This window comes from Mchenga conophoros, linkage group LG13 (assembly GCF_057382185.1).
Source record: "Mchenga conophoros isolate Kocher_MC1m ecotype Shallow Benthic linkage group LG13, M_conophoros_male_GT1.1, whole genome shotgun sequence".
Lineage (NCBI taxonomy): Eukaryota > Metazoa > Chordata > Actinopteri > Cichliformes > Cichlidae > Mchenga > Mchenga conophoros.
The window spans coordinates 11,351,186-11,376,718 of NC_140538.1; the positions used below are offsets into that span (position 1 = coordinate 11,351,186).

The window sequence follows — 25,533 nt, forward strand, 5'->3', positions numbered from 1 at the left end:
CTCACCAGCAGCAAAAATCAAAAAACAGGATTGCAATTTACAAAACTGTACAGATATAAGCTCCATCAGTTAGGGAACAGCTTTATGGCCTGATGGGACAAAGCTTAACTACTACCATATAGATGGAAAGACCAGTGTCTGCAGAAAAGCATGGATCTGCTCATGATCCTAAACATACAAGCTCATTTATAAAGCACGGTGGAGGTGCTGTCATGGCTTGGGCTCCGTCGCTTTCATTGATCATGACTGCAGTAGCAAAATGAATGAAGAAGTCTCCAAAAACATACTCTGACAATTTACAAAGAAATTCATCCAAAATAATCAGGAGGATCTTTATTATGTGGCAAGATAATAATCCAAAGCACACCACCACCTCAACAAAGGACTTCAGCAGGATACATAATGACCATGCACTTAAAAACCTGAAAACCCCAACAAATCTGACAACTACATGATGGTGCAGTAAAATCCTGTAAAGGCATGACCAGTGAAGAAACAGGAAATCTAAAGTTTATTTAATGTATACTGAATAAAAGCTGAAACTTTTTTGTGTCTCTTCTCATGATCACCTTTTGATCCAACACACAAAATGTCTTCATTGCACAGAACTGTAAATGCAAACAATGTCGTCATCCACTAAGGTGGGGATTCAATGCAGTACTCTAAATCAAGACTGTGGAATTACAGTCTTGCAGAAAACTGGGCAAAAAAAAAAAAAAACAGCATACATCGAATCATTGCCTTCATCCCATGTTACCAGAACAATGTGCTGACAGTGCAAAGACAAAACAACATTAATCACAAGAATGTGAGGCGTGGAAAAGTGCTGACAGACTAATTTGATTTGTTTACTTCGAAAATCTAAGTTACATAAACATTTCTGTGCCTGTTAGTGGTTAGAGGAGAGCTCACCTGCTGAGATTAATCCTTAAAACTCAAGCGTTCCCACAGCGATCAGTGGAAGCAACCGCTAGCTACGGAAAAAATTTAAAAGCTAGGTTTTTTTTTGTTTTTGTTTTTTTGGAGTTGAATGACAAGGCAAGTTTTAACACTGAGAACACAGAAAGACACATTTAAAATATAAACCGATCCCTTTATCGTGTGAGGATGCGCCGTACACCTGGAAGAATAAAACATAAAGCACATACAGTCCAAAGCATCTAAAGTGCTGAGGGGGAAAACACAGCGCGTTAAAATCACAGCATAGATCAACCAAAATACAGTCAAACAATGTGTTCAACCAAACGAGCGATCCGGTGCCTGCGTGTCTCGTGGCCGTTCCTTCACGCCCTCACCTGATGGCAGCTGGCGTTGCCCAGTGTGTTGTATATGAAACAAAACGCTGCAATGTTAGCAGAGCGCCTTGTGATGCTGTTTTAATAAAGTTTAAAACTGTTAAAAATCCAAACAGACTGGAGAAGTCCAGTCCGGCACAGTCTGATGACGGTGGCGTCTTTGTTTGGAGGTTTAAAACAGGTAGGTAGGCTGTGTTTCTTTCCATTTGTCTAGAAGAGCTGGATCATGGACTCCCGGGACTTCCCTACTCCGATCCATTTGACTGATGAGGTGAGAAGCAGAAGAAGCAATCATCTTAGGGGAAATACTGAAAATCTATCAATTTAAAAAGCTGCTCATCAGTTCTTGCACTTCCATGCGTGACTTCTTACCAGGCACTCCCACATGCTCCTCAATGAAGCGAACGTATTTCTGTGCGTTCTCGGGCAGCTCCTCGAAGCTTCTAGCGGCCGAAGTGTCGCTGTCCCAGCCGGGCAGGGTCTCGTACTGAACCTCCACACGCTGCAGCACCTCCTGATTGGCTGGCACAAATCAATAACAGCATCACACCATTAACTTGACAGTAGGAATCACTCGAAGGGCAACAGCAACAGATCGATGTGTTCTCTCTGAAAACGGAGCTCTCTGTAAATGATCAAATAGACTGGAAGAAGAGAAAAGGCTGCCCGATGATCTCCCATGAAGGCAGAAGATTCTCCACCTACCAAGATCCAGTTTAAGACTACCAAGCAAAACAAAATTCATTAACATAGCTCACATGTTCAAATTTTTCCTCACCTGGAAAGTGAGGTATAGTTTGGTTGTCGACTTTGTACCCTATGCCCACTTTGATCTCGGTGAAAACGTCAAGTATGTCGAGTTTGGTGAGAGCTAAACTGAAAGAGAAGACGGACAGCTTTACAACAACTGGATAAAGATACTTTATATATTTTTACAGTAAATCAGTAAACAGATAAAACAAATCTGCTTTAAACAAAATGTGACAAAAGGGATGAAAAACTGTCAGAAAACAAGAAAAACAAGACTTTTTAAAAATGAATAATAGTCACCGGCAAAACCTATTAGCGGTCCTAAAACCTATTAGCGTCACATCACAATATTCAATTCAATTCACAAAACAGTTGCCTCAAGGTGCTTTGTATAGTAAGGTCAAGATCCTGCAATAATACAGAGATAACAGAGAAATCCCCGACCATATGACCAAGTGTTTTGGCGACAGTGGGAAGGAAAAACTCCCTTATATCCATGTAAGCTTTTAACAGAGCAGTTCCCTCTCTTCTTCTCTTCCTCTAAATACTTCATATAACATATAAACAGGTTACATGATGTCCTGAAGTGTTTAGATACAATAATCAAAGATACAGAAACTTCCTTCTGTAGGGACACAAAACCAACTTAGTGACATAATCTCGCCAAAGTGTTGCGACTGTGCCCTAAGGTGCCCAAGCATCCTAACTGGAGTTGTGACTCTACTCTAAAATACTTTCTTTTCTCTTAAAATATACAAAAAAATGATTTAAAACTCACGCAGTGAAGCCATTAATCATATGTGCATATTTGATGAGCACCAGATCCAGCCAACCGCACCGTCGTTTTCTGCCTGTGGTCACGCCGACCTCCTTCCCTCGAGTCTGCAGCAGGTCTCCGATCTCCTAATGAAAACAAGAGTCTAAACTTGAACATCAGTTCTTATGTAGGTTTTCTGTAAATGTTTGCAATCGCAGAAAACAAAAATACTCTAAATTTGTCTCTAAATCTTTGAAACGAATTCTAAGCTACAGCTGGTTTACTGCTGGCAGTGTGGCAAAACTCCTCCAGGTGGTGCTATTTGAAAATCTACTCATATTTCACACAGACAAATTAAGTGATTAGGCCATGTTTTAACCATGCAGACACAGTAGATACTGTATGTACGAAACAGTTAATGTGTATGTAACGTGCAGCTTTTAATTCTCCATGTGAAATATGAAGTCGTGCTTATTAAAAATAAAACCCGATCTGAACCAAACTTTTATCGTGTTTATATTTCGTATCGGTGTGTGCTCGTACATTCTTCTGCTCTGAGGGGAAAGCACCGATGCCCACTCTTGTGGTGTACGCCTTGACGACCCCATAAACCTCGCCGACGTTCTGAGGCGGCATCCCGAGGCCCGTGCACACCCCGCCCACCGTGCAGTTGGACGACGTCACAAACGGGTACGTTCCTGCAACGACACCAGAGGTGAAGTCGGGTCATACTTTCTCATGTCACATCTCCTTTACTGGTGTGAGCTCTGAAAAGGTGATGTCATCGCAGGCTTGTTTTAGCAAGTGTCCTGATTTGTACTGATTTGTACAAAGGCTTTCATATTTGTCCAGAGATTTGTGACAAAACCTGCAAAACAAGCTGTGACTGGACTAGAAACCAGATGGCTTCTACGTGACACTCAGTTAAATTTAAAGTAATTTTCCTAGTCTGTCCTGTTGTCTGATTAGACCTGCGGTTGCACCTTAGGAAACATACAGACAGACCGACACAAACAGAACAATCAATCAGAAAAATGACATGCTTGGAAATTTTTAAAAGCAAATAAGTGCTGGGATCACAAAACCAGTTGCTGGAGGCTGCTGACATGGAGGTAAACCCATTGTGAGGAGAGACTGTTGTGTAATCAAACAGCAGTTTTGGTGTCTAAACCATCAAGCGTGTCCTGTCAAAGTGCTCTTTATGTAAACGCCGACACCCTGCATGCTCCCATGTGACATGTTCTGATCATGTGTAGATCCAGCCTGTCAGAAAGAGGGGATGTGTTTCGCTCTGACACCACAGAAACTACAGGCATCGTCTCTGGATCATGTTGAACTTTGACTGTAATTTAATCTGCTCTCAATGACAGGTTTATGCTCTTACAGAGAGATATTATGGTTAAGTCTACCGTATCATTTAATGAAAGGAACAATCAAATTGTCATACTTTAAAGTATTATGAGAACAGTTAAAGAGGCCCTCTAATTCTGATCAACTGACCGATAGACTCAGGGTGCCTCCGTGCTCATGCACAGGTGAGTGGTTTGAACTTGTGATTGTGCACGCCAAGCCCAGATGCACAAAGCGCAATAATAACGCTTAAACTTACCATCGTCCCTACCCTGAGCTCCATGCAGGCTTTTGCAAAGAGCATCACAAAGCTTTAAGTGTTTCTTGGACAACGTCATCAGCTCACCGTGGGTGCACTAAACAGCACTTTGCAATCAGAAACAAGATTTATACTGACACTACAGGTTAACACAAAGAAACAAAGAAGTGAAGTAAACACTGATTTACTGACCAAAGTCGATGTCCAGCAGCGCTGCATTGGCTCCTTCCACCAGGATTTTCTTAGGAGGACCATGAAGTGCCTCGTACATGTAGTGCACACCATCTCTTACCATGGGCTTGATCTGCTCAACATAGTCCTAAAATAAAAAAAATAAAAAAACTCGCAAAAAACCCAACATAAATAATAAATAAAATACAGGGAGATCTGCAAAGAGCACAGCTAAATGTTTTCAGATTTCCTTTTAGTTTTATTACCTTTAACTTGAGCAGCTCTCCGTCTATGTCGATCTTTAGAGTGGGGTACATAGACTGGTACTGCTGGGCCAAAGCTTTATACCTGCAACAAAGAATGATTCTGATTTATTTCAATCATTCATGCACCTTGGTCACACTTTTCATTTTTGTTTGCATTTTAACACAAATGAAAAATAGCAGCACAGAAAATAACTATCGGTTGGACTATTTCCCCCCTCCTTTTCTGGCGGGGAAGTAGGAACAACCAGGAATGGCCACATTCAGAAAGAGATCAACCCTTTGAAGGAGGTCAGTGAAAGTAGAAGGGTTTAGCATAGAAATTCAAATGTCTATCATGGTGTTACCTACTAGGCCTGTGCGATCAAACTCATTTTTTTCTACCTCCAATGATTATTAAAAGAATACATATGAGATAAAGATATTTTTTTATATTTCTTATTTTCCTTTTACATTACCCTCCATAAAACTCCCCTCCCATACTGTGACATGTCCACTTGTGCTTTTCACTTGAATAATGATTATAGTTAAATAACACTAGCAGATTTCTGTTGGTCTGTGTGAATACTTTGGGGTTGCTTCCTTAATCACAATGAGTTACTACAGCAGGTAGCAACTGGTTGGAAACTTTATTTTAATTAATCACTTTGCATAACCGTCACCTAAGTTGTAAAATTCTCCCTGTAAGTATTCAAAACCACCTTGAGATGACCATAACAGCTGAACCATCTTGAATTTCAACTCTGAGTAAGTGAAGCAACTTACAGAGCTGGATTTCATCTGAACACCTGCTTAGATCTGCTTCCAGTAAAAGCGCCTGAGTTTATGGCACCGAAAAAAGGCTCGTCAGCCAGTTAAAATTTCTGAGCTCGGTGGTTCAAAAGATATAAAATACTACTCAGCCTTTAATTAATTAGTAATCTTAAACCTTTGCATAGTGACAGTGTCGCTGTCAGGGTAGGCTGAGCGGTGACTGCAGAAATGAAATGTGTTTAAACAGTTCAACTTTATTTTTGTTTCACTTCTACAGTTGTTTATTAATGCAGCATATTTAAATTGCAAACCAGTCCACCTGAAACTAAACTAAACAACCAGCTTCACACCAACTTCAGCTTCTGAAAAGTAAAGATAAGATATTTTATTTAACCCTTACTTACAGAGACAGTCCCGTTGAGACTCAATGTCTCATTTACATTTACTTATTAATGGGGCAAATCCACTGGTGGAAGTCTGTGGGGAAGTGACCCTCAGCTGCCTTCCTCTGTGAGCTCTGTGAACGCTTTCCTGATAACTTTACGGACTCGATCACTAGTTTAAGATTACACTGAATAAAACCTGGAGTTCATTTTGGAAAGTAGAAGTCAGGAGGATTCTCCAGGGTACGCTCATTAGCTAGCAACTTTCACAGGCTTGCGGTTTCACAGCCAGATTCACCCACTGGTTGGTCACATGCCGTTTCAAAACACTAGATGGCGATGGTGGAAACACTATTTTACTAACCAATGGGTAACACGGTGGTTGCATCCAAGTTTTATATCATTTATGGTCTAAACTATGGTCTAAAGCTTTTTTTGTGATACTGGCACAACAGCAACAGTTACCAGACAACCAGACTCCTGCTGCTGATATGCAAAAGTGATCAGGGTGAACGAGCACTGCATGTTGAGTGTTTATAGACTGTGGGCCTTTCCAGTGTCCAAACCTGTATTCTGAAAGGTAGATGTGACATATATAATGTTGTTGGTGAGACTGACCTTTCAGAGAACTGTGTGAAGTCTGCCAGCAAGTCACATATCCTGAGCCCGGAGCGTGCCGCCTTAGCCGAGTACACCGGACCAATCCCCTTCTTTGTCGTCCCGAGGCTGAGCAAGGCCAAGAGAGGAGGGAAGGAAACACAGAGAAAAGAAAAACAGCATTTACATGCAGTCTTACTCCGCAACATGAACTCTGAAACTGTAAAATCATTTCATGCTATGCACAGTTGCACACAAATGAAAAAGGAGCAGCTCAGTGGTTCTCACAAGAACAAAAGTTCATTACGCTGTTTCTAAAACAATACAACATAAAAAACATTTGACCTGCCACCTCTCATTTAATATCACTAAAACGGTTTCAAGTTATAGTCACAGACTAGCAAGTCCGAACTCGTGATGTGGAAACTTTTATTCTCTGAAAAATGACAAAATGCAGATGTTTAACTGTCACTGAGCCATTTGCTTCTTCTCTACAGACTCCAAAATATTATAAACTCAGACAGAAAGCATCTTCTCACACTAGAGTATTACAGTCTGACGTGCTATCACCACAGAATTACTACAGAGACAGCATGCCCACCTAAATACACATCTACATACAAAAGCTTACCATGTCATCATGTACCTCTAATAAGACGCCCTATTAAAAGGAAGTCTTGGCACAGCAGAATATTTACACCATACATGCAACTACAGAACAGAAATAGATAAATATGCCCTACAGTTATTGCACTTCATCATCAGTGCAGCCAATATAACTCATGTAGTATCCAGTAACCATATGTGCCAATGTGCATGAGTGAAAAGTCAGCTGTTTCTGCCAGAGAAGTAAGAAAGTAAGAAGGAAAGTCCAGTCGTACAAACCTTTGATTTATTTTTAAACACATTTTTGCTTTATCTGAAATATTGCATCATTTGACATCTTAATAACACTTATTTAAATACAACTGTCAGAGATGTTTGAAAAGGGATGAACTCTTAAGTACAACTGGGAACAAACTCAGAAACACTACACTCACTGGCTATTCTGTTATGTACTTCTGTTCAACCGCTCACTGATGCAAATATCTAATCAGCCAATTATATGGCAGCAACTCGGTGCAATTCAGCAAGCAGACATGGTCAAGATGTCCTGCTGAAGTTCAAACAGAGCAGCAGGAGTGTTTCTAGTTCCTTGTGGAATCTGTGCGACAACAATTAAGTCACTTCTGACGCAAAGGGGAGCCCAATCTACAATAGCTGTGATAAAAAAAAACTGTGCAATATAAAGCATGATATTTCAGTGGAATTAAATTGGATTTAATTTGAGCTTTACCCCCAAAGTTTGAATACAGTACGGAATAGTAGACTTTACATTTAAAGTGAGGCAACAAAATTTGAAAAGAAATATTAGACAAGTGGAAAATTAAATGTGTGCAACTTAATGTCCATTTCACTGGCAAATGAGTGATCTTACAGCAGTGCAAAGCTGGGAATGAGTGACGCATCATCTTTTTTCAAATATTTGTAGAAAACTTTAAATATTAATTTATATATTAAAGTTTTTGTTTCTTTTTTACTTGGAATGCTGGTAAATTTGTCAGAGATGAAATTTATGACAGTCGCACAGAGATCCCAGCCTTGAACTGTTTTACAGACACTTTTAATTTTATGGTAGAATAATCTTGATTATGAATCTTGATTATAACATGGAATTGAGAGTTACTAACTTAAATGTGTGAGGTTAGATCAGCAGTATAACACCGGCTGCTGTGATATTCCAGCACTCTGAATTGTGTTGCCTGGTTCTGTGATCGTATTCTGCTCTGACTTTCAGCAGACCTTACACTACAGCGTGCCTGCAGATGCTGGAAATCCACCAGCCTGACATCGCAATCTGCTGAAAGCTTATAATGACTCGGCCATTAAAGCACATGCACTCTGTCGCTCTCAGAAACACGTGAGCCGGCTGTGAGTTTGGGACCGTGGCTGCTTTTAACAGGAGTATGCTGGGTCTGAATTTAGATTAGCATTCTGAATGTTCCTCAGGCTTAGCATAACATTCCTCACACATATCAGTATGACGCAGTGCCCGGGCGAGTACTGAATTAGATGATTGAATATCTCGTTTTACTACCTATTTTATTGCTTGTGTCCTTGTGGAGAGTTTAGAAGGCAGACCGTCAGCAGGAGCCTGCTGCTTTACTTAGTCACTTGTTGAAGCTGTGCTACTCTGTCTCGCGCTACAGAAACAACACCTGCTGCAGGGCTGCTACTCTCTGCCTGCCCTCCAACTTCTCCGAGGACGCCTCCAGGCAGAGGAAAGCGTAGGTTACACGCACAGTGTCACTGTGGAGAGACGTTCGTGCACACATGCAAAGTAAAGATAAGCCTATGTGTGAATAAGTAAAGGAGAAAATGCTATATCTATCTTTTTAAGTTACTATATATAATATAATGGGCTCTGTGATATGTATCCATATGGTTTCAGATACAGAATAAAACAGTATTGTATATATGAATATAGTTCTGTTACATTTTACAGGATCTAGCTAATTCTGTCCCCAAAATTGGAAAATAACTCAAAGTTTAAAGGTATTCATACAAAATAAATTAACTGTGCAGGTGAGGGAGCACACAGAAGAGTCTGTAGATTTGTTCATGCAAATAAATCCTGGTTTATTTTCTGAGACTTTTACAATTTAACAAACTACTTTCGGTCTGTACTGACCCATGAAATGGCCAAAGTCACACAATGACACAAACTAACGACACTAGACTAGACAGACTCCCATTTGTTGTGAGGATTTAATTAATAGTAGAGTGCAAAGGCCCTCTTACTCTGTCTGATGGCAGGTAAACCTATTATTGAAACCATCAGCAAGAGATATTAAAAATGCTTTTATTAAGGCCTCACCTGCACAAGCCTAGAGACCTGTGGGAAATCATCTGGTGGTCTCTGGTCACAAATGAAAATCATGCATTCCCCAACAGGCTGCTGGCAGCTGCTGTGAAATCGACTGCTAAACTCCATTCATGCAGGCCTAGAGACCGGTTAGTGACCTCCTGGTAACCACCGGTCTAGAGGAAAATGTGTATTCTGAGATTAGCAAGCCAACGAGTGGTTGCTGATGGTCACAGGCAGGTTGCCACAGACACCAGTAGTTTCAGTGTTGCTCAGAACTTTTTCAAGTTTCACTGCAAGCCAGAAATTAAATTAAATTAAATTAGATTAAAATGAAAACTGCATCTGCAGGGAGAATAAAGCAATCACAAGGCGATTTTTGTGTGTTCCTTCTCTGCAACCAAATCACACAAAAGCAGATGTGATCGACCGAGTTGTCGATGAAAATTTTTCCCTAGCGGCTGGAATTTGCCAGAGGACGTTGTCGACCGGTCTCTAGGTCTGTGTGAATGAGGTTTATCTTCCAAAGTACTATAACACTCTTTGGCAGCAATTACCCAGTTTAAACCTCCCGACGGACTACAAACAACATTAACATATTATGTTTTAAGCTGTTTTGTTTAACAGCTGAATATTTACACATCGAGCAGCAACAGGATGACATTAAGTCCAATAATCCGCTTTTAACTCCTCGTGGAAATATCTGGCATTTTGGCTGCTAAATCCTCCACGATGTTCACCATCTAGTCTCTTTGCCTTTCAGCTGTTTAGCGATGAGTGCACAGAGTGGATGTTCAGAGATCCTTGTGTAAAATTACACTATGAGAACACAGAAAATGAAAGGTGTGCATGGAGCCGAGAGTCACCACGATGCTCTGCAAAGCCGAGGGTGGGAGCAGTTTTAGGTGTTATTACAAAAAATGTCAGTGCTTCAAGTTTGTATGTGAGGATCAATGTCGTGTTTATTTATAGAAAGGAGACTAAGATGTTTATAGAAGAAATCCAACATGCTGGGATCGTGTTCAAAGGTGCCGTAACATTCTTCTACCTGGATTTACAGTCATACTGTTGTTAACCGCATTCAGCAGCTACTAATGGTGCAACGGATCAAAAATCTCACGGTTCGGATCGGATCAATTTTCGGATCAGCAAAAATAGAAAAAAAAAGACAAAAATTAGACTCGCCATTTACTTATTTAAGTATTTTTTGCCTATTAAAAAACATTCAACTGAAGATTCATTCCACGCACTTATATAAAAACAAATTAAGGTGCAATATGGACATTATGGACCATGCTGGGCATCCTCTGCATACGGCCATAAACAACCAGGAGTCTGTTCAGTGACAGGTTGCTTCTCCCAAAGTCAAGGACCAGCAGACTTAAAAAGTCCTTTGTCCCACACGCCATCAAACTGTTTAACTCCTCGCTGGAGGGGAGAGGGAGGGGAAACGGGGACAAAGGAGGGGCAACAAATAAGCTGTAGTGCCTTTTCACTGTGCAATAGTTTTTGTTAATATCCAACGGTATAATAGACTCACAATACTTGAAATGTGCCATTCCTTGTATTCTTATTCCTAATTATTCTATTTATCCCCTTTGTATACTCTGTATTTATATTTGTGTATATATGGTATATTTCTGCTCAGATTCTGCAACTTCTGTCGGTGCTGTGCTACTGGAAACTGAATTTCCCGGAGGAACCCACCCGAGGGATAAATAAAGTTTCATCTAATCTAATGTGATCTATAGGGCAGTACAGGGCTTTGTATCTACCACTCCGCTGTGATATAACAAGCGGTCACGGTCACGTGGCTTTCCGTTGACCTGGAGGTCCACCCATTTGTAGTTAAGGCAACAGAAGATGCCTGGGACAGTTCAGCCATAACTTTAAACTTCTCCTGCGCATACTTGCTTGGAACGATCTTGTCACTGAAGTGGACGCGCAACGAGATATCATAGCGTGGCTCAAGCACGTTTATCACAGTTTAAACCCCTTGTTTTGCACAACGGAATACGGCCTCCCGTCTGCAGCTAAACACCCCAGTAGCTTTTGTAATATCTTTAGCCCGGTTGGATTGGGCAGCAAAGAGCTGCTTAAATGCCGCAAACTCCTCTGCTCCGCCACTTGGACCGCTAGCGCTGGCCATAACCACCGCTTGACAGACCCACCACGCGCACCATACACATACCTTTTTTTCCCCTTTCTCGAATCTTCGGATCACGCGCATACCGAACCGTGGAGCGGGAATGGTTCGGATTTCGGCTCAACCGTGATCCGGTGCACCACTAGCAGCTACAGCTGGCAGCTGTTAGTGTGTAACATGTGGAATAGTACCCTGACCCTGTGACAGCAAACTGCAAAACTATCCAGAGGCCTGACTAAGATTCACATGACAAAAAGAAAGAAAAGCTTGACTCAGTGCAAAGATGAATACCGAAAACAGAACGCAATCCAAGATAAGGAACACAAGGAGTGGCATTTATTCAATCAACGACTAACTTTAGTGTTTGAAGCTGTGTTTGCTAATATACGGAGTACCTGAAACTTAAAGTGTGTGCACGCTGTGTGTACATTGCAGCCATTTGTAAGCAACAGGTTTCTTACTTCTGGCCTGCTTGCTCTTGTCTCTGCTGTTCCTGAACGCCATCAACCGCTTGGTGGAAGTCAAACACTGCGAAGGAGGGAGAGAGGACACACACACACTCACACACCTCAAAGAAAGCAGAGCTCCCGCATTCACACACACATACACGCGCGCACACACACACACACACACACACACACTTCTTCTTGCATGCATTCAAACTGTCGCACACTCTCTAAAGTAAACGAGTGCAGGGGCAGATCTGTGAGGACTTACCAATGTGTGCTCTGTCCGAGATGATCAACCGTTTCTCCCAGCCTTTTAGACCTACACACGCATATATGCTGTGAGTTCCACACAGATAACTAACACCATGTTTTGCTCAGAAAAAGAAAAAAAAAGTAAGTACAGCACTCACTTTTTCCTTTGCGTTCATTTTTTTCTGCTTCTTCGAACAGGCCTGGAAGATGGATCACCACACCATTGCCTGATGTAAAAACAAAGCTATGTGACATTACAGTTCTTGGTTTCAAATCAAAAGAGTCAAAGCTGAGTTTATTTCTCTGTAAACTATCAGTATATGCCCTATTTTGGTTTATGATCCCTTAAAGAATACACAAAATTATGTTTAAAGAAAGAAGAGTGACTTTTGATACGAAAGTAAAATGTTTCAATGCCACAGTGAAGGTTCAGATTGTCCTACAACAGAGAAATTACAGGTAGTATAAAATTCTATCATCACCACAATGTCACACTTTGGGATGTTTGAACAGAACGGAGGCTTCATTAATGATATTAGAAACAAAACTTATTACAAAGACAAGTCAAACTTTCTGACATGTTATGCTTCACACACTGTTGATGATGCAGCTCTGTTGGGGGCTGTCATTTGTGATGCTGTCGATCGGAGATGTCCTGAGTAGCTCTATGGAGTGATATCGAGGCCAATCCAGGCTTATTACTCTGGATGAACTAAAATAAACCTGATCAAATTTAAACCCTGTCTTTATAGCACTCCACTGTATTAACTTCAGCCTGCTGGTGTTACTGTGCAGTCAGCCTCTATCAAGCAGCTTTGTGCTCTGAGAGAGTGAAAATTAAGGGCAAATGAGGAGAGAGAGTGTGACCTCTGAAACCTAGACACTAACAGATGTGTTACTGAATCTTAAATCTCTCCTCTGACCAGGGCACAAAGCGTTTAGATACCAGCCTATCATTTCTGGCCAGAGCTGACAGTTACTTTCACAGATAAGTGATTTTGTTTCCAGCGAATAGTCGCATCGAAAGTTTCTGTGACCTTGAACACACTCATCCTGGCTAATCAAGACTTTTGTACAGTTACAGTTGTTTCATGAGCACCAACCAGTGTTCGTTTCAGTCAGATCTACCCATTACTCCTCGCATCATGGTTCAAAATACATATAGGTGACGCTAAATTTGCCTTGTCTGTTGTTTGTTCTATACTGTCTGCTGTTCAGACCACAGTGGAAGCAAACCTGAATGCGGAACTGGCCAAACAGGATAGCCTGCATCTGGAAATGTTTTAACTTAGTTGGAAGATAAGCTTATCATTCCCATTTGTGGGCAGAGTCGCTTCATTCGACTGTGTGTAAGTTGCATCTAAACCAAAGTCAGCGCCCGTCATTGTGAAAGCAGTCTTAGGTGTGCCTGAATGTAATGCCAAGAGACAGAGCAGAGCTTTCTTTACTCACTGGAGTATTCAAACAGCTGGCTCTAATTAGCTTTTAACTGGAGCTTCATTACGTGGAGGCAATGAGGTAATTACTTTAACCAAATTAAATATAGGAAACAAGGAAATTAGCTATAAAAGCATTAAAAAAGCTCTTTTAATGACACTGTCAGAATGAATGTGCTCACTAAATGAGACGTTCTCAAAATCTACACAGGAGGCAAAGTTATGTCACAACAAACAGAAATAAGCCTCTACACATGAGTGCCACAGTCGTAAGCAAAAACAAAGCAGAAACAGTATTAAGTATTGATAGACTGTACGTGGTCAACTGCAGATGTGTACAGGGACTGGAAGCCTTAAAGGAAAAGTTGGATCCATTAGCTAATGAAATTACTGCAGATGGGTGGATACAATGTAGCCTGCAGTCTGGCTCCGAGTCAAGCCGATCGCACTCGCTGTAAGAGTCGTCAGGATGGAGGCTATATGAGCGATGACGAACAGCCAACTAAAAGGGATCGCGATCAGTTCAAGAAGAAAATAGCGAGGAACTGTGTTTGTATCGTGCAGCAATGTAAGTGTATTTCTGCATGCAATACACACCAATGAAAGCGGTGACCTTGGGGTTGATGATGCCGCTGGGTAGGAGGTGAAAGTCGTACTCGACTGAGTCGACCACCACTGTGTGTCCTGCGTTGTTGCCGCCCTGCAGGGAGAGAGGGGGGAAAAAACAGAAACTGATGACTAAAGCCAAACAGAAACTAGAGGAGGCTCTCCAACTTTGTTTTGAAAAGCCAAATAGTTTGGCGAGAAGCAACAAGCATCATACACAAACCACGAAGCGCTGCCTGTTAGGGTATGTGTTGCTCTGCGCTGTTGCTTAGAAACTTCTGCTTACTTTGAGGTCAGAAAGCAGAGGTATCAACCCAGTTTAAACCTACTGACAGATGCATGGAAGGGCATGTCAAACGAACTGTTGGTAATGTGTGTTAAGAACGCGTTCATAATCCTCTAGTCTGCACACCCAAACACAGCGACATGTTCTGTCAAGACTCTACAACTACAAACGTACACTTTAAGAATATATAATAAAGAAATATTCGTAGTTACGCCTGAAGGACATGGTACTCCAAGAAAGGAAATGAAGCTGGAGGAATAACGAGTTCTTGCGCCCCTCCTTACAACAAGCTGTGATTACAAAAGTAAAAGCTAGACTGAAGTTTATAATATTTGCGTAACAATATGCAATTTGTCTACAGGTTCTAATACTCAGAATTTAGATTTATATAGGGCTTTACAAGCTCTTCAGTCCTTTTCTTGTCAAAATTGGTGCCTATATTAACCATAATCTGTCTTTTTTGTTTATTGAGCCTTATTAGCAGCTTATATGGCCTCAATAATCTTCTACAGTTGAGAAGAGATTACTAGCAAGAAAAAAGGATATGGTAATGCTACTTCTTTCCAACTCCACACTCAGATTTCTAATTTTTAAGTATTTAACCAGTGAGGCAAAGCAACGACACTTATAATAGCTCATCAGACTCTGTGCAACTTTATACAAACACTGTTCACATTTGCAGCAACGCTCGCCAACACTTAAACTGACTTTGACATGTATAAAAGGCCAACTCCTCACACTTAACAAGACGACGCTATCTGCCTGACAGCTAAGTTGGTGAGAAAACAGAACCTCATCAGTTTTTTTTATGATAATAGTGATGATAAATCACAATAGTGATGACAAATTTATGACAAGAACAAAATCAGCTAATCATTCAGACTGTGGACTCTTGGAAGTGCAGGTTCTGAGAAGCGAAAGCAGTATCACTATCGGTGTGTAGACGCTCAGTACTGAACTATATCTGTACACCAATTTGTTTGCAGCACAAGACATCCACTGGCTAAAGGAAACTACAATTTCAGACAAGCAGAGACCATTTAATCTTGTTGTATTTAATCATGCTTCTGTGAGTTAATCTGATAGGATGTAGCACAGACGCCTGCAGATGATTTAGCACATCTGACTTTAGATATAAAAATGGGGGGGACCCAGAAAAGGAATGGTGAGTTCTTGGACTAGAACATCACAATCTGACCTGCTTTACTCCTCTCTTCTTCATGTTTATCAGTCAGATGTTAAGGTAAAAAAGAACACGAGGTACACGGAAAAGAAGGGGAGAAACAAACAGATACTTAAGCAAGTACTTCCTTTTTTAAATTTCTTTTTCTTTTGCTGTGATGAAAAATTAAACTGCTGATCCATTTTTTCTGCTGCAGCTTGCGTCACTACCCACAACCCACGGTGCCTATTCAACTTATGCCTGTGGACATAAATCAGGCTCAGCATGTGCTTTGGCCACATGGAGTTATTCCTGGCTACAGCAGCACCCTGAAGGTGGAGAGGGGAAACAGATGGGGGGCAGATGCCTCTCCTTTTTAGATATGACTTTTACAATTCACCCCATCCCCCCAAAGAACCGAAGAACTCCGGTCTTCCAGCAGTCCCATGATCGGCTTCTCGTACCCATCACAAGACACAAATTTTTACGATGGTCACCTACTGCCCTTTAGTTTGGGAACTGCAGGGGCAGTGTGATTACTGCTCTAAGGGTACAATAGAAGGTCTCTGCTATGCAAACATACTTCAACAATAACAGAAATGATTACTATTATTAAAAAAGAGACAAAACTAAAGCTGTAGAAGCTTTTTGACAATAGATAAAGGACCTGAGGAAAAATCTGACCTTGCTGTTGGTAATAATGAATCATGCGACTCTAACCTGGGATAAATGCTTTGATGTGAAAGGAAAAACATGAGTTCATCTTGCAGCTATGCATCTCTTAGCCATTGGAATTAACTGGACAATTAGTCAATCCCTACGTCATCAGGCGCTACTGGTAGTTTCTTCTGAAAGACATAATTACATAAGATTAATTTACAGATTATTTGGCTTCAGCTTTAAGAGATCTTAAGCTGATCCAATCTTTGGATCTTTATTTGGTTAATGTGTTTAAAATGCATTTTTTGCCCCATCCTCTCATTAATGTTGTGATGCAAGTACGGTACTTTTGAAAAGCACTCGTTGGTCTCAGATTTCATTTATTTTGCAAAAATAAGCAGCTTAGAAAAGAGCAAGCAGAAACTTCTACTCATTGTATAAGATTTTAATGTCTCAACGCCTCTGTTTTTACTGCTATGTCAGAATGGTAAGTTGGGTAAGTCGATGTCTTGCTGGCGCATCTGATCTTTTAGGTAGCATCGATTTCCAAAATGAGCTCAGTTCAGCGGTTTTGATGTTCACACTTATATTTTCTCTTCTTTTTTTACTTTTACAACTAATAGCACTGAAAAGAAAACCCAAACTGCTCAAACCCACTGGGCATACCAAACAGCGAACAGCAGGCACACATCGCTAGAACTGGTGGCCAGCAGGTCAGCAGGTGGTCAGCAGGTGGCCAAAAACTCAATAAAAACTTAGAGTCTGAATGACTTTTTGAGTATGATCATGATAATTGGATTTAGGTTGCTATGAATAACACTCAGCCTTGATGATGAACATGATGCTTTTCATCAGACTCATTATTAGATCCTACCTGCAAGATAAACCTGATTTTTACAAATGTCACCCACAGAGTTTTACACAGAGACAGCAGTGGGTTCAGTAGATTCAAAGACATTTACATTTTCAGAGGCTGGGTACGACTCAGTATTTATATCTCAGATCGCTGTCAGATAAATATTGTTTTTTTCACAGAAGATACTGTGATATACCACAGCAGGAAAAGTGATGCTTGATGGGACACAGTATCTGCAGTTGGAGAAAGAAACACTTTTCATAGACGTTTTGAGAGTTTGGGAGAACACTGGACTACTTCAACCACAAATCCTGCTTTTTAAACTAAATATAGTTATTACATTTGACTTATTTTAAAAAAGCTTTGACGCCTCACCAAACTGTGTTCACGTTACCACACTGAATCCCATGTGTTAGCACAAAAACAGGGACTTTTTTTTAGCGCTGCCGCTTTTCATCTGAATCAAGTAATGTGCAAAACAGTCAAAACCGTTCAGCACCAACTCCGTTCTGTTCAGTCATTTAATGCCAGATAACAACTTTGCTAAACAGATCAGTTGTACCTGACACTTTGTCTCTGAGAACCAGGGAGTCATAGTGAGGACAGGATCTTCCTCCTAAACAGGCTCATGTTTTGTTGGCAACCATTTGCCTTACTCAAGTGTACTCTGACACTAAATTGCAGGTCACTGTCATTTTCTGTACTACCTTACAATGCTGCAAAAGATTAACTACATCTTACGAATCAATCATTAAATAAAATCAAATACCATACTCCAGAACTTGGAGCGTGTATGTATATTTATAAGATATTAACTAGCCGTTGGGGATGCTCACAGTTACTTTTCTTCTTTGTGATGCAAGCAAAAAAACATAAAACAGGCAGGTAGTTTAAGCTAAGGCTGGATGTGATCACACCCCGAGCAACCTTAACAGATTGGGGTTTTTCAAAAAGATTTAGAAGCCCCCTCTAAAAAGTTTTGGCCTTCCACTCGAAAATAAATGAATAAATGAATAAATAAAAGGCCCAAAAAAGAAGCACAGAAGGAGACTGAGATATCCTTTGGCCAGATGAGCTAAACCTAGGCTTTGTTCCACTCCATTCTGGGTTCGTGCCCATGTACAGTTAGGAGCCCATCCAACGGGCAAATGAAAAAAAACAATATAACTGTATTTGTTTAAATGTTTCCTCAATCTATATATTACCAAAACGCAGATCTATTTAAATGATATAATTGGTAGAACACAGTAGTTCATCATAGACACTGGTGAGGCTAGTAGTAACTCTCAGAGTCAGCTGGCTAAATGATACAGTACTACAAAAACGAATGAAACAGAAGTGATGGAGGAAAATGGAAAAACTAGCAATGCAGTGAATTTATGACGTGAAACTTTGGTCCAATCTAAATGAAGGAGCCAGGCTGCCCTGACCAGTGCAGGGGTTGCTGCAGCTCTCGACCAAAGCAGTGAATATCGAGAGAATATTTTACCTGCATTATTATTTATGTTTTGTTCAACAAAGAAAGTTCCTTTTCTAATTGGGCAAGAGTATTTTACCCGAGAAGCTCTCTGAGCTCTATACTTTATTACTCTTTCAACATTAATCCGTGAGCAGTAGATCTGACTGTGTTATTGATGAGATTAGCTGAATCAAACCAAGTTGCTCTGGTCCCACCACATAGTTGTGCCCAGGGGTCTTTAACTTAAAATTGACCGCCAGCATCTGCCTCTAACTGGTCACTGTGCAGAAGCTTTCCTGCATATAAAAACTAATGATTAGTTCTCCTTATGTGAATCCCTGTTGTGAGCCAGGAAAAATCCTGCCGTGGTTTGATATTTCCCCTCTTTTTCTGGTAGGAAGGTCTGACTTCAGTTCATTACAGATGATTTATACGATTTTTATCGGATCCCTTTAAGTCTTGAAAGACCAAATGCATCAAAGTCGAAGGGCTAACAGGGCAACAGTCTCTGTTTTCTTTTCCTTTTGCAAACATCTCTATAGAAACTGAGTCGACGTGCGGCAACCACGTCTCCAGCTGAACTCGTACACCATTATAATACAAACCATTGTAAGCTAAACCTACACTGTAAACAAAACTGGACAAAATGGGCTTTAAAACTTGAGAGGAAGTATTATCAGTTTCACCAGATAACCTTGCTTCACAGCCCTTTGTTCTGGATCAGGTACGTTTCCCATCTCCGATCAGGTGATCGAGCCACTCTAAACTTTTAACTGTAAAATGTCTGAATAGTGAAAAACACTTTGTCCAAAATGATAAATAAAAAAGTAAAAATATGACAATCTGGAGCTGTTGTTTAGAAAACTACTTAAATAATCAGCTATTAAAGTACGTGTTGAGTAATTTCAATCCCACATAGGCATCAATGTACTCAGCTATAACACTTTACAGTTTGTATGTTTTCCTTTTGTTAAAAGCACGCAGTCACAGTTTACTTTAATCACTGATTGAATTGTCTTCGCATTGTGCATTCAACGAATGTTTAAACGTTTAAAAGGTGTGAGCAGCTTGTACAGAAATATATTACTGTAAATGTGTTTTGCTGGTATCACGCCCTGTCTGCTACACACCTCTGACTCACACACCCAACTGTCACCAACAGCATCTTAGAGGTCTGGGCTGTAAGGGACACCGAGCAGGACTGCTTGGCAAAGCTGATTTTATAAAAAGACTAAGGGTGCCTGCTGCAGCACTTCACCGCTCACTTACACATCAAGCACACATGTCATAACATCATAATGCAGTGAGGGGAAGCACGTCTGTGCAGGGTCGCCTGACAGACAACTGGACGGAAAAGGGAGTTTCCTGAACAACCAGTTTTCACGAGCACTCGGCAGATTCACTGGACCGTCTGCGTTAGTGAAAGAGGCTGTTTGATTACAGCAGAATTATAAACCACAATTATTTTGGCTCCTGTTGAAATTATCTGACAGGTTTATACACGCACTTTCCAAAAGTAATTCTAGGCTTATCGAGCAATTCTGTATAATTACATCGACTTCTTTAAACATTAATTATATTTCAGCTGAAAAAAAGAAAGAAGCCACAGACTGTTGTGGGTTAATTTGGACTTTTTTGAGTGGAGAGCAATAAATATGGTGCAGTAATTGTTTTATCTCAGTATCTTGTTTTATAATTTTGGAAGCCAACATTAAAATTTTAATTAAAAATTGAACCAAGTGCACATCACAAGGTGTTATTAAGCTTTGCTTTTTTATTAGGAACAAGGTTTGCTTATAGTGCTTATCAGTTTAACAGGAAATCCTCCCCATCTGCTGTCAAACAGATTTAAATCATAATTTTGAGATGTTTATTATGCATTTTAACTGCTTTGGTATCGCTGCCTGATTAGAGGATATGGTTAATATTTTGCCGGTTCACTTGGTAGGAGCTTTGTGAGTCTACTTAGTGGAAGAGTGCAGGTTTGAGCTTGAGTTAGAGCAGGGATGTCAAACTTATTTTATATCGAGGGCCACAAACAGCTTACTTTGATCTTATGTGGGATGGACTGCTGAAACTCCAATTTCTGACAGTGTAAAAAGTTTAAATGCATATTTAATCAATTAGATACTTTAATATAAGACAAAGAAGAGATATTTCAACATTTTGCCTCACTTTGTCTACATGGTAAAGAAATACTGCTTTGCTATGCCCTCCTTCACATTTTCCATAACCATCCAACCGGCCAGATCGGGGTCTTTAACGGGCCGATGCTGGCCCCCGGTTCTTATGTTTGACACCCATGAGCTAGGTGAGCTGAAAGGACTATCTTGAGTCTAATTTTCAAAAAAGTTACAGTGCTGGAGGCCAGAACAACACATCATAAATGCATTCACCATATGTTAGTGATCAGATCTTTAAGGTGAAACGGTGTGATGCTTTTCTCTTTTTAAGGCACTTCTCTCAAGCAAGTTTCAAACCTCTGAATCAGATTTTCACACCTTGCCAAGAAGAATTTAAACCAGTGTGTTTCTGAGCCAATCTGTGCAATTACTACAGGGACATGTTGGAAAATCTGTCATCGCAGTTGCTGCAACCAAGAAGTGGGTATACGGAGGATAAATTAACATTGCAGTGAATTGATGTGGACTATCCTGACGCTGTTATTAATTGTGCGTAGGCACAGCCGGATTACTGGAAAGAGGAGGGAGGCACTGGGGTTTTTATTTGTTTCCCTCTTACAGCATGAAGAGGAAGTACCAAAATCACATTTTACCTCATTGTGACAGAGCGATAAAGTATTTAATTTCACCTGCTTTTTGTTTAAATGCATACAAAAACAGTTAACAGAGACAGACTTAACCGTTGAAGCTTTTGCCTAGAAAAGAAAATAATAAACCTGGTGCATAAGCCTGGCAGGCTTGTAAAACATACTGTGATTAGTTTGCTTCCCCACTCCTCACTGCATTACATGCACAGATTCAGGCTGACAAACTGCCTGTTTGCGATCTGCAAAGCTTTGATGCCTTTTCTTCCAAAATAGGAAGTCCTGCGCATTGTTCTGCAAACACAACACACTCAGCTGACTAGTTTGCATGTTTTGTTGCTAAGGCAATACCTAAACCAGTCCAAAACATAAGGTTGCTGCATTTCAAATCCAGACACTGTATGATGCGTAACAACATACATCACAGCCCTAATATAAGCAGTCTGATGCAGCCTTGCCAGACGTCAGCAGTCTTCTTTCTGTTGCTTTCCACAATAACAGCAGGGTTTTAAGAATTTCTTTTTAACTGAGGGTTTTAAACCTTTTTATTTAAGCAGATCAAGGGCAGATACAGGCTGGACAAAAAGAGGAGAGGCATATTAAAAGCCCAGGGATAACATATCCGGGTATTTTAAAGTTGAATCCACTCATTTTGCATGAGGAAACCACAGTGGATGCAATTCAAAAGTCCTTGCAGTCTTTGTACTGTCACCATTTCACTAGCAAGCTTAATTTTATTCTATGTGAGATTATGGGCTCTGTCTTTAGTCTTGCTAAATTAAAAAGGTGAAATTCATTTTGTAGATTGTGGTCATTATTAGAGTCTGGAGGACTACTTAGGGTATGCTCACTGGCTCATGATTTTGTCAACTACAAGTTGTTAGCCAATGAGTGTGTAGTTATATAGTTCTATATTGTGTATTTTGTTGTACAGTTATTTTATTTTCAATTTAATTTATATATTTTATCTTATTCTTTCCCAGTGTGTTGTACAGTTATTTCATTTTTAACCTTAATTTATATTTTATTCCTTCGTAGTTAAATTTACCCTTTTTAATTTTTCATATTTATTTCCTATCTTATTCATAGCCTTTTCCTTTTTTGTTTTCTTTAGGTCACGAGCAGTTGTCCAAGCATTTCACTACATATCGTACTGTGTATGACTGTGTACGTGACAAATAAAAATTTGAATTTGAATTTTGAAATTAGTGTCCTCTGTGTCACCGTCAGGCCTCAATTGTCATGTCTGGCTTCAAAAGATGGTCAAAAGAACCAATGAGTGGCTCTAGCCATTGTCTATGCAGTTAACAGGTTTTAAAAAAGCTAAAACACTAAAATCTCTCTAAAAGCAAGCTGTGCCACTCTGTGACCATCGTGGTAATGCTTACAGAGGACCATAAGTGTCACGTCAATATTCCTTATAACATGGAGATTCACCCAAATCTCCATGTTGCAAAACTGACCAGGCAACGCTTCACAGAGCAAATGAACAATGTAAATAAAGCATGCTTTAAAAGAAACCGTACAAGGCAAAGAAAGGGGATATTCTTCAATGGCATAGTCAGTCACTTGATCTCAACCCAAGAGAGCAAACAAACAAGCAGCAGCTGAAGTTGGCTGCAGTTAAGGTCTGGCAGAGCATCTCAGGGGAGGACACGCAGCATTTGGTGACGTCCATGGTTTCTACACTTCAGGCAGTCATTGACCGCAAAGGATTTTTATCCAAGTATTGAAAACAGTCCTTATGCCAGTCTCTCCATCTACTTTTGAATTTGTATAAACATGGCTCTAAAATGCTTTTGTATAAAACATACAAAAGCATTGTGGAGTGTATATAAAGTCCTCATATAAAAAGAATTGAAGTGCGTCACTTATTATGAGGTAAAGTAAGTGTCTACAACAAATGCTGATTATTAGTAATCAATTAGTAATCCTTAATTAATGCTTCAGAAAGCAGGAAGAGGGCATTCTTTAGGTTTTACAACACTTGTTTTTGGAGGAAAAATAACCTTACTGACCACTCAAAGTGCCTTTAATTGCAAGTTACACTGTAACCACATATTCATACAGTACTGTAAACTTCAAGCACTTTTTGCAACTCACATCTATGATCAATTCACCAATGTGTGTCGTAGGATTGTACAAGGAAAAGGAGTACTCATATAGGCAAACTGCACGCAGACAGGCTTGGTACCAGGAACCTTCTTTATGTGAAGCAACACCATTACCCACTTTTCCACCGTGGCACTGAGGTACCCTCTCTCAAGGAAACCTTTGACCTCTGTATGACCTCTATTCCTTTTGTGCCCCCATACACATCCCTCCTGTGCTGTTTTACTATTGCACTGTTTAGCAATTCCTCCCATGACACTTTAGAGACCAGCAGGTGCACAGATAGATCGCATGTCACAACTGTCCCATAAAAACATACACAGAGACATGGCATGTACAACTTCAGAGTTTCAAGATTCTCTAGTTTGACTCCAACAGCATCAGTGTGTTAGAGTTTGTAGTACCTGCACATTTTTAAAGTTTATATTTTTGTGTATTTTGGGTGACGTTTGAAACGCTGTCAAATGTCAACACGGGTCAATTTTGAGGCCAACAGCAATTAAGATTTAAAAGAAGAAAAGAAAGAAGAAGAAAATGCCTTAAGATAACTTTAATTGTGCCAATACCGCCAAGACACAAGCATTAATGAAGAGCTCGGCGAGAATAAACACAAACCGAGGATAGCCGCTGTTTTGCGCCTTCTCTCTTTAAATAACCAGCTCTAGGTATCTGTTTTACGTGTGCACATGAAGTCACCACAGCTTTACAGGTGTTTGGGGAGCTAGGCAGCTAGCAGGAATTCAAGGTGACTTTAGCAAAAACACAGAGAGCCAGCCTGCCTGGGATGTTCGTCAGCCAGGAAATAGTCGCTGGCTTGTTGGATTCAATTCACACGGTCTTGTGAGGATGACAGAAAAAAGGGGGAGGAAGACCCCGCTTTTTCCGGTGCTAACCACTTTCACGAGGTGTGAAATTGGTGAAATCGCACCTGTTATGTTGGGTATTGGTAGTTCGGGACAGTACGGGTGAAGCCCGGCACGAAACAGAGGTGCTGTATAAAAGGAGCTGAATGTATTGCTGTCGAGTTCGTGCAGATTTGTATTTGCATGATTCGCGCAATATTTCCGTGGCGTGACAGCTCCCACTGAGTGGCTGGAAGTCGGAAGCTGACAGTAGGTTTTCATAAAGAATGCGGCAGAACATCAGAGAGGCGGGTGTTTCAGCTAACGAGCAGCAGTTACCTGCGGACTCTCTCCTGACGACAGAGCTCACCTAACGTACCTGGCATCTGCACACCATGTCCGCGTCCTGTGCCAGCAGATCCACAACTTTCCCCTTCCCCTCATCGCCCCACTGAGCGCCGAGTACCACGGTCACTTTGTTGCCAACCGTCGGCCTGGGTATCCGTGTTTTCGGGGCTTCCTGACTCCCGCTGTCCGACATTTCAGCTCGGTACCTGGCTGTCTCCACTCCTCACCGACCTAGACTGGAGGAACTACCAGCAACTGAGCCGAACCGGAAACCTGGCTTATTCTACGCATGTGCGAAAAATTCTTCTTCCCAGTCCTTTCACAATAAAATTCAGTTTTGTCAATGAGCAAAACGTTTCTTTTTGTGCAGCTTCTGTTTCTAGACAAAGAAAAGCACAACATTCTTCTGAGATAATAATACTCCCCGTTTTATCGTATTTTAATTATTTATTTGTTTTTATGTTTGTTCTACCTAAGTACGACTCATTATTATCACACTTTGATTTAAAAAGAACAAACAAACAATTGAAATTACTTATTGGTACTATTATACTAGGAGATGGTTAAATTTAGTACTTTATTATTCTTTCCTATAGCAAACTTTCTGAGCTTGCACAATGTTAATATTCCTATATTTGTTTGTCTGCTTGATGGAAGTTTAAACAGAAA

The 25,533-nt window shown here is 40.5% G+C and overlaps 1 protein-coding gene across 1 annotated transcript; it reads right to left on the reverse strand.

Moving 5' to 3' along the window:
- Positions 1–500: 500 nt before the first annotated feature.
- Positions 501–25,140, reverse strand: adss2 (adenylosuccinate synthase 2). The gene is made up of 13 exons (XM_085296444.1): positions 24,896–25,140; positions 14,364–14,466; positions 12,489–12,557; positions 12,347–12,397; positions 12,091–12,157; positions 6,600–6,707; positions 4,849–4,930; positions 4,604–4,730; positions 3,346–3,500; positions 2,824–2,948; positions 2,074–2,171; positions 1,668–1,817; positions 501–1,558 (listed from the first exon to the last, which is right to left on the reverse strand). The coding sequence occupies exons 1-13, from the start codon at positions 25,055–25,057 to the stop codon at positions 1,506–1,508; spliced, it is 1,350 nt and encodes a 449-aa protein (XP_085152570.1). The 5' UTR covers positions 25,058–25,140; the 3' UTR covers positions 501–1,505.
- Between the last annotated feature and the right edge of the window lie 393 nt (positions 25,141–25,533).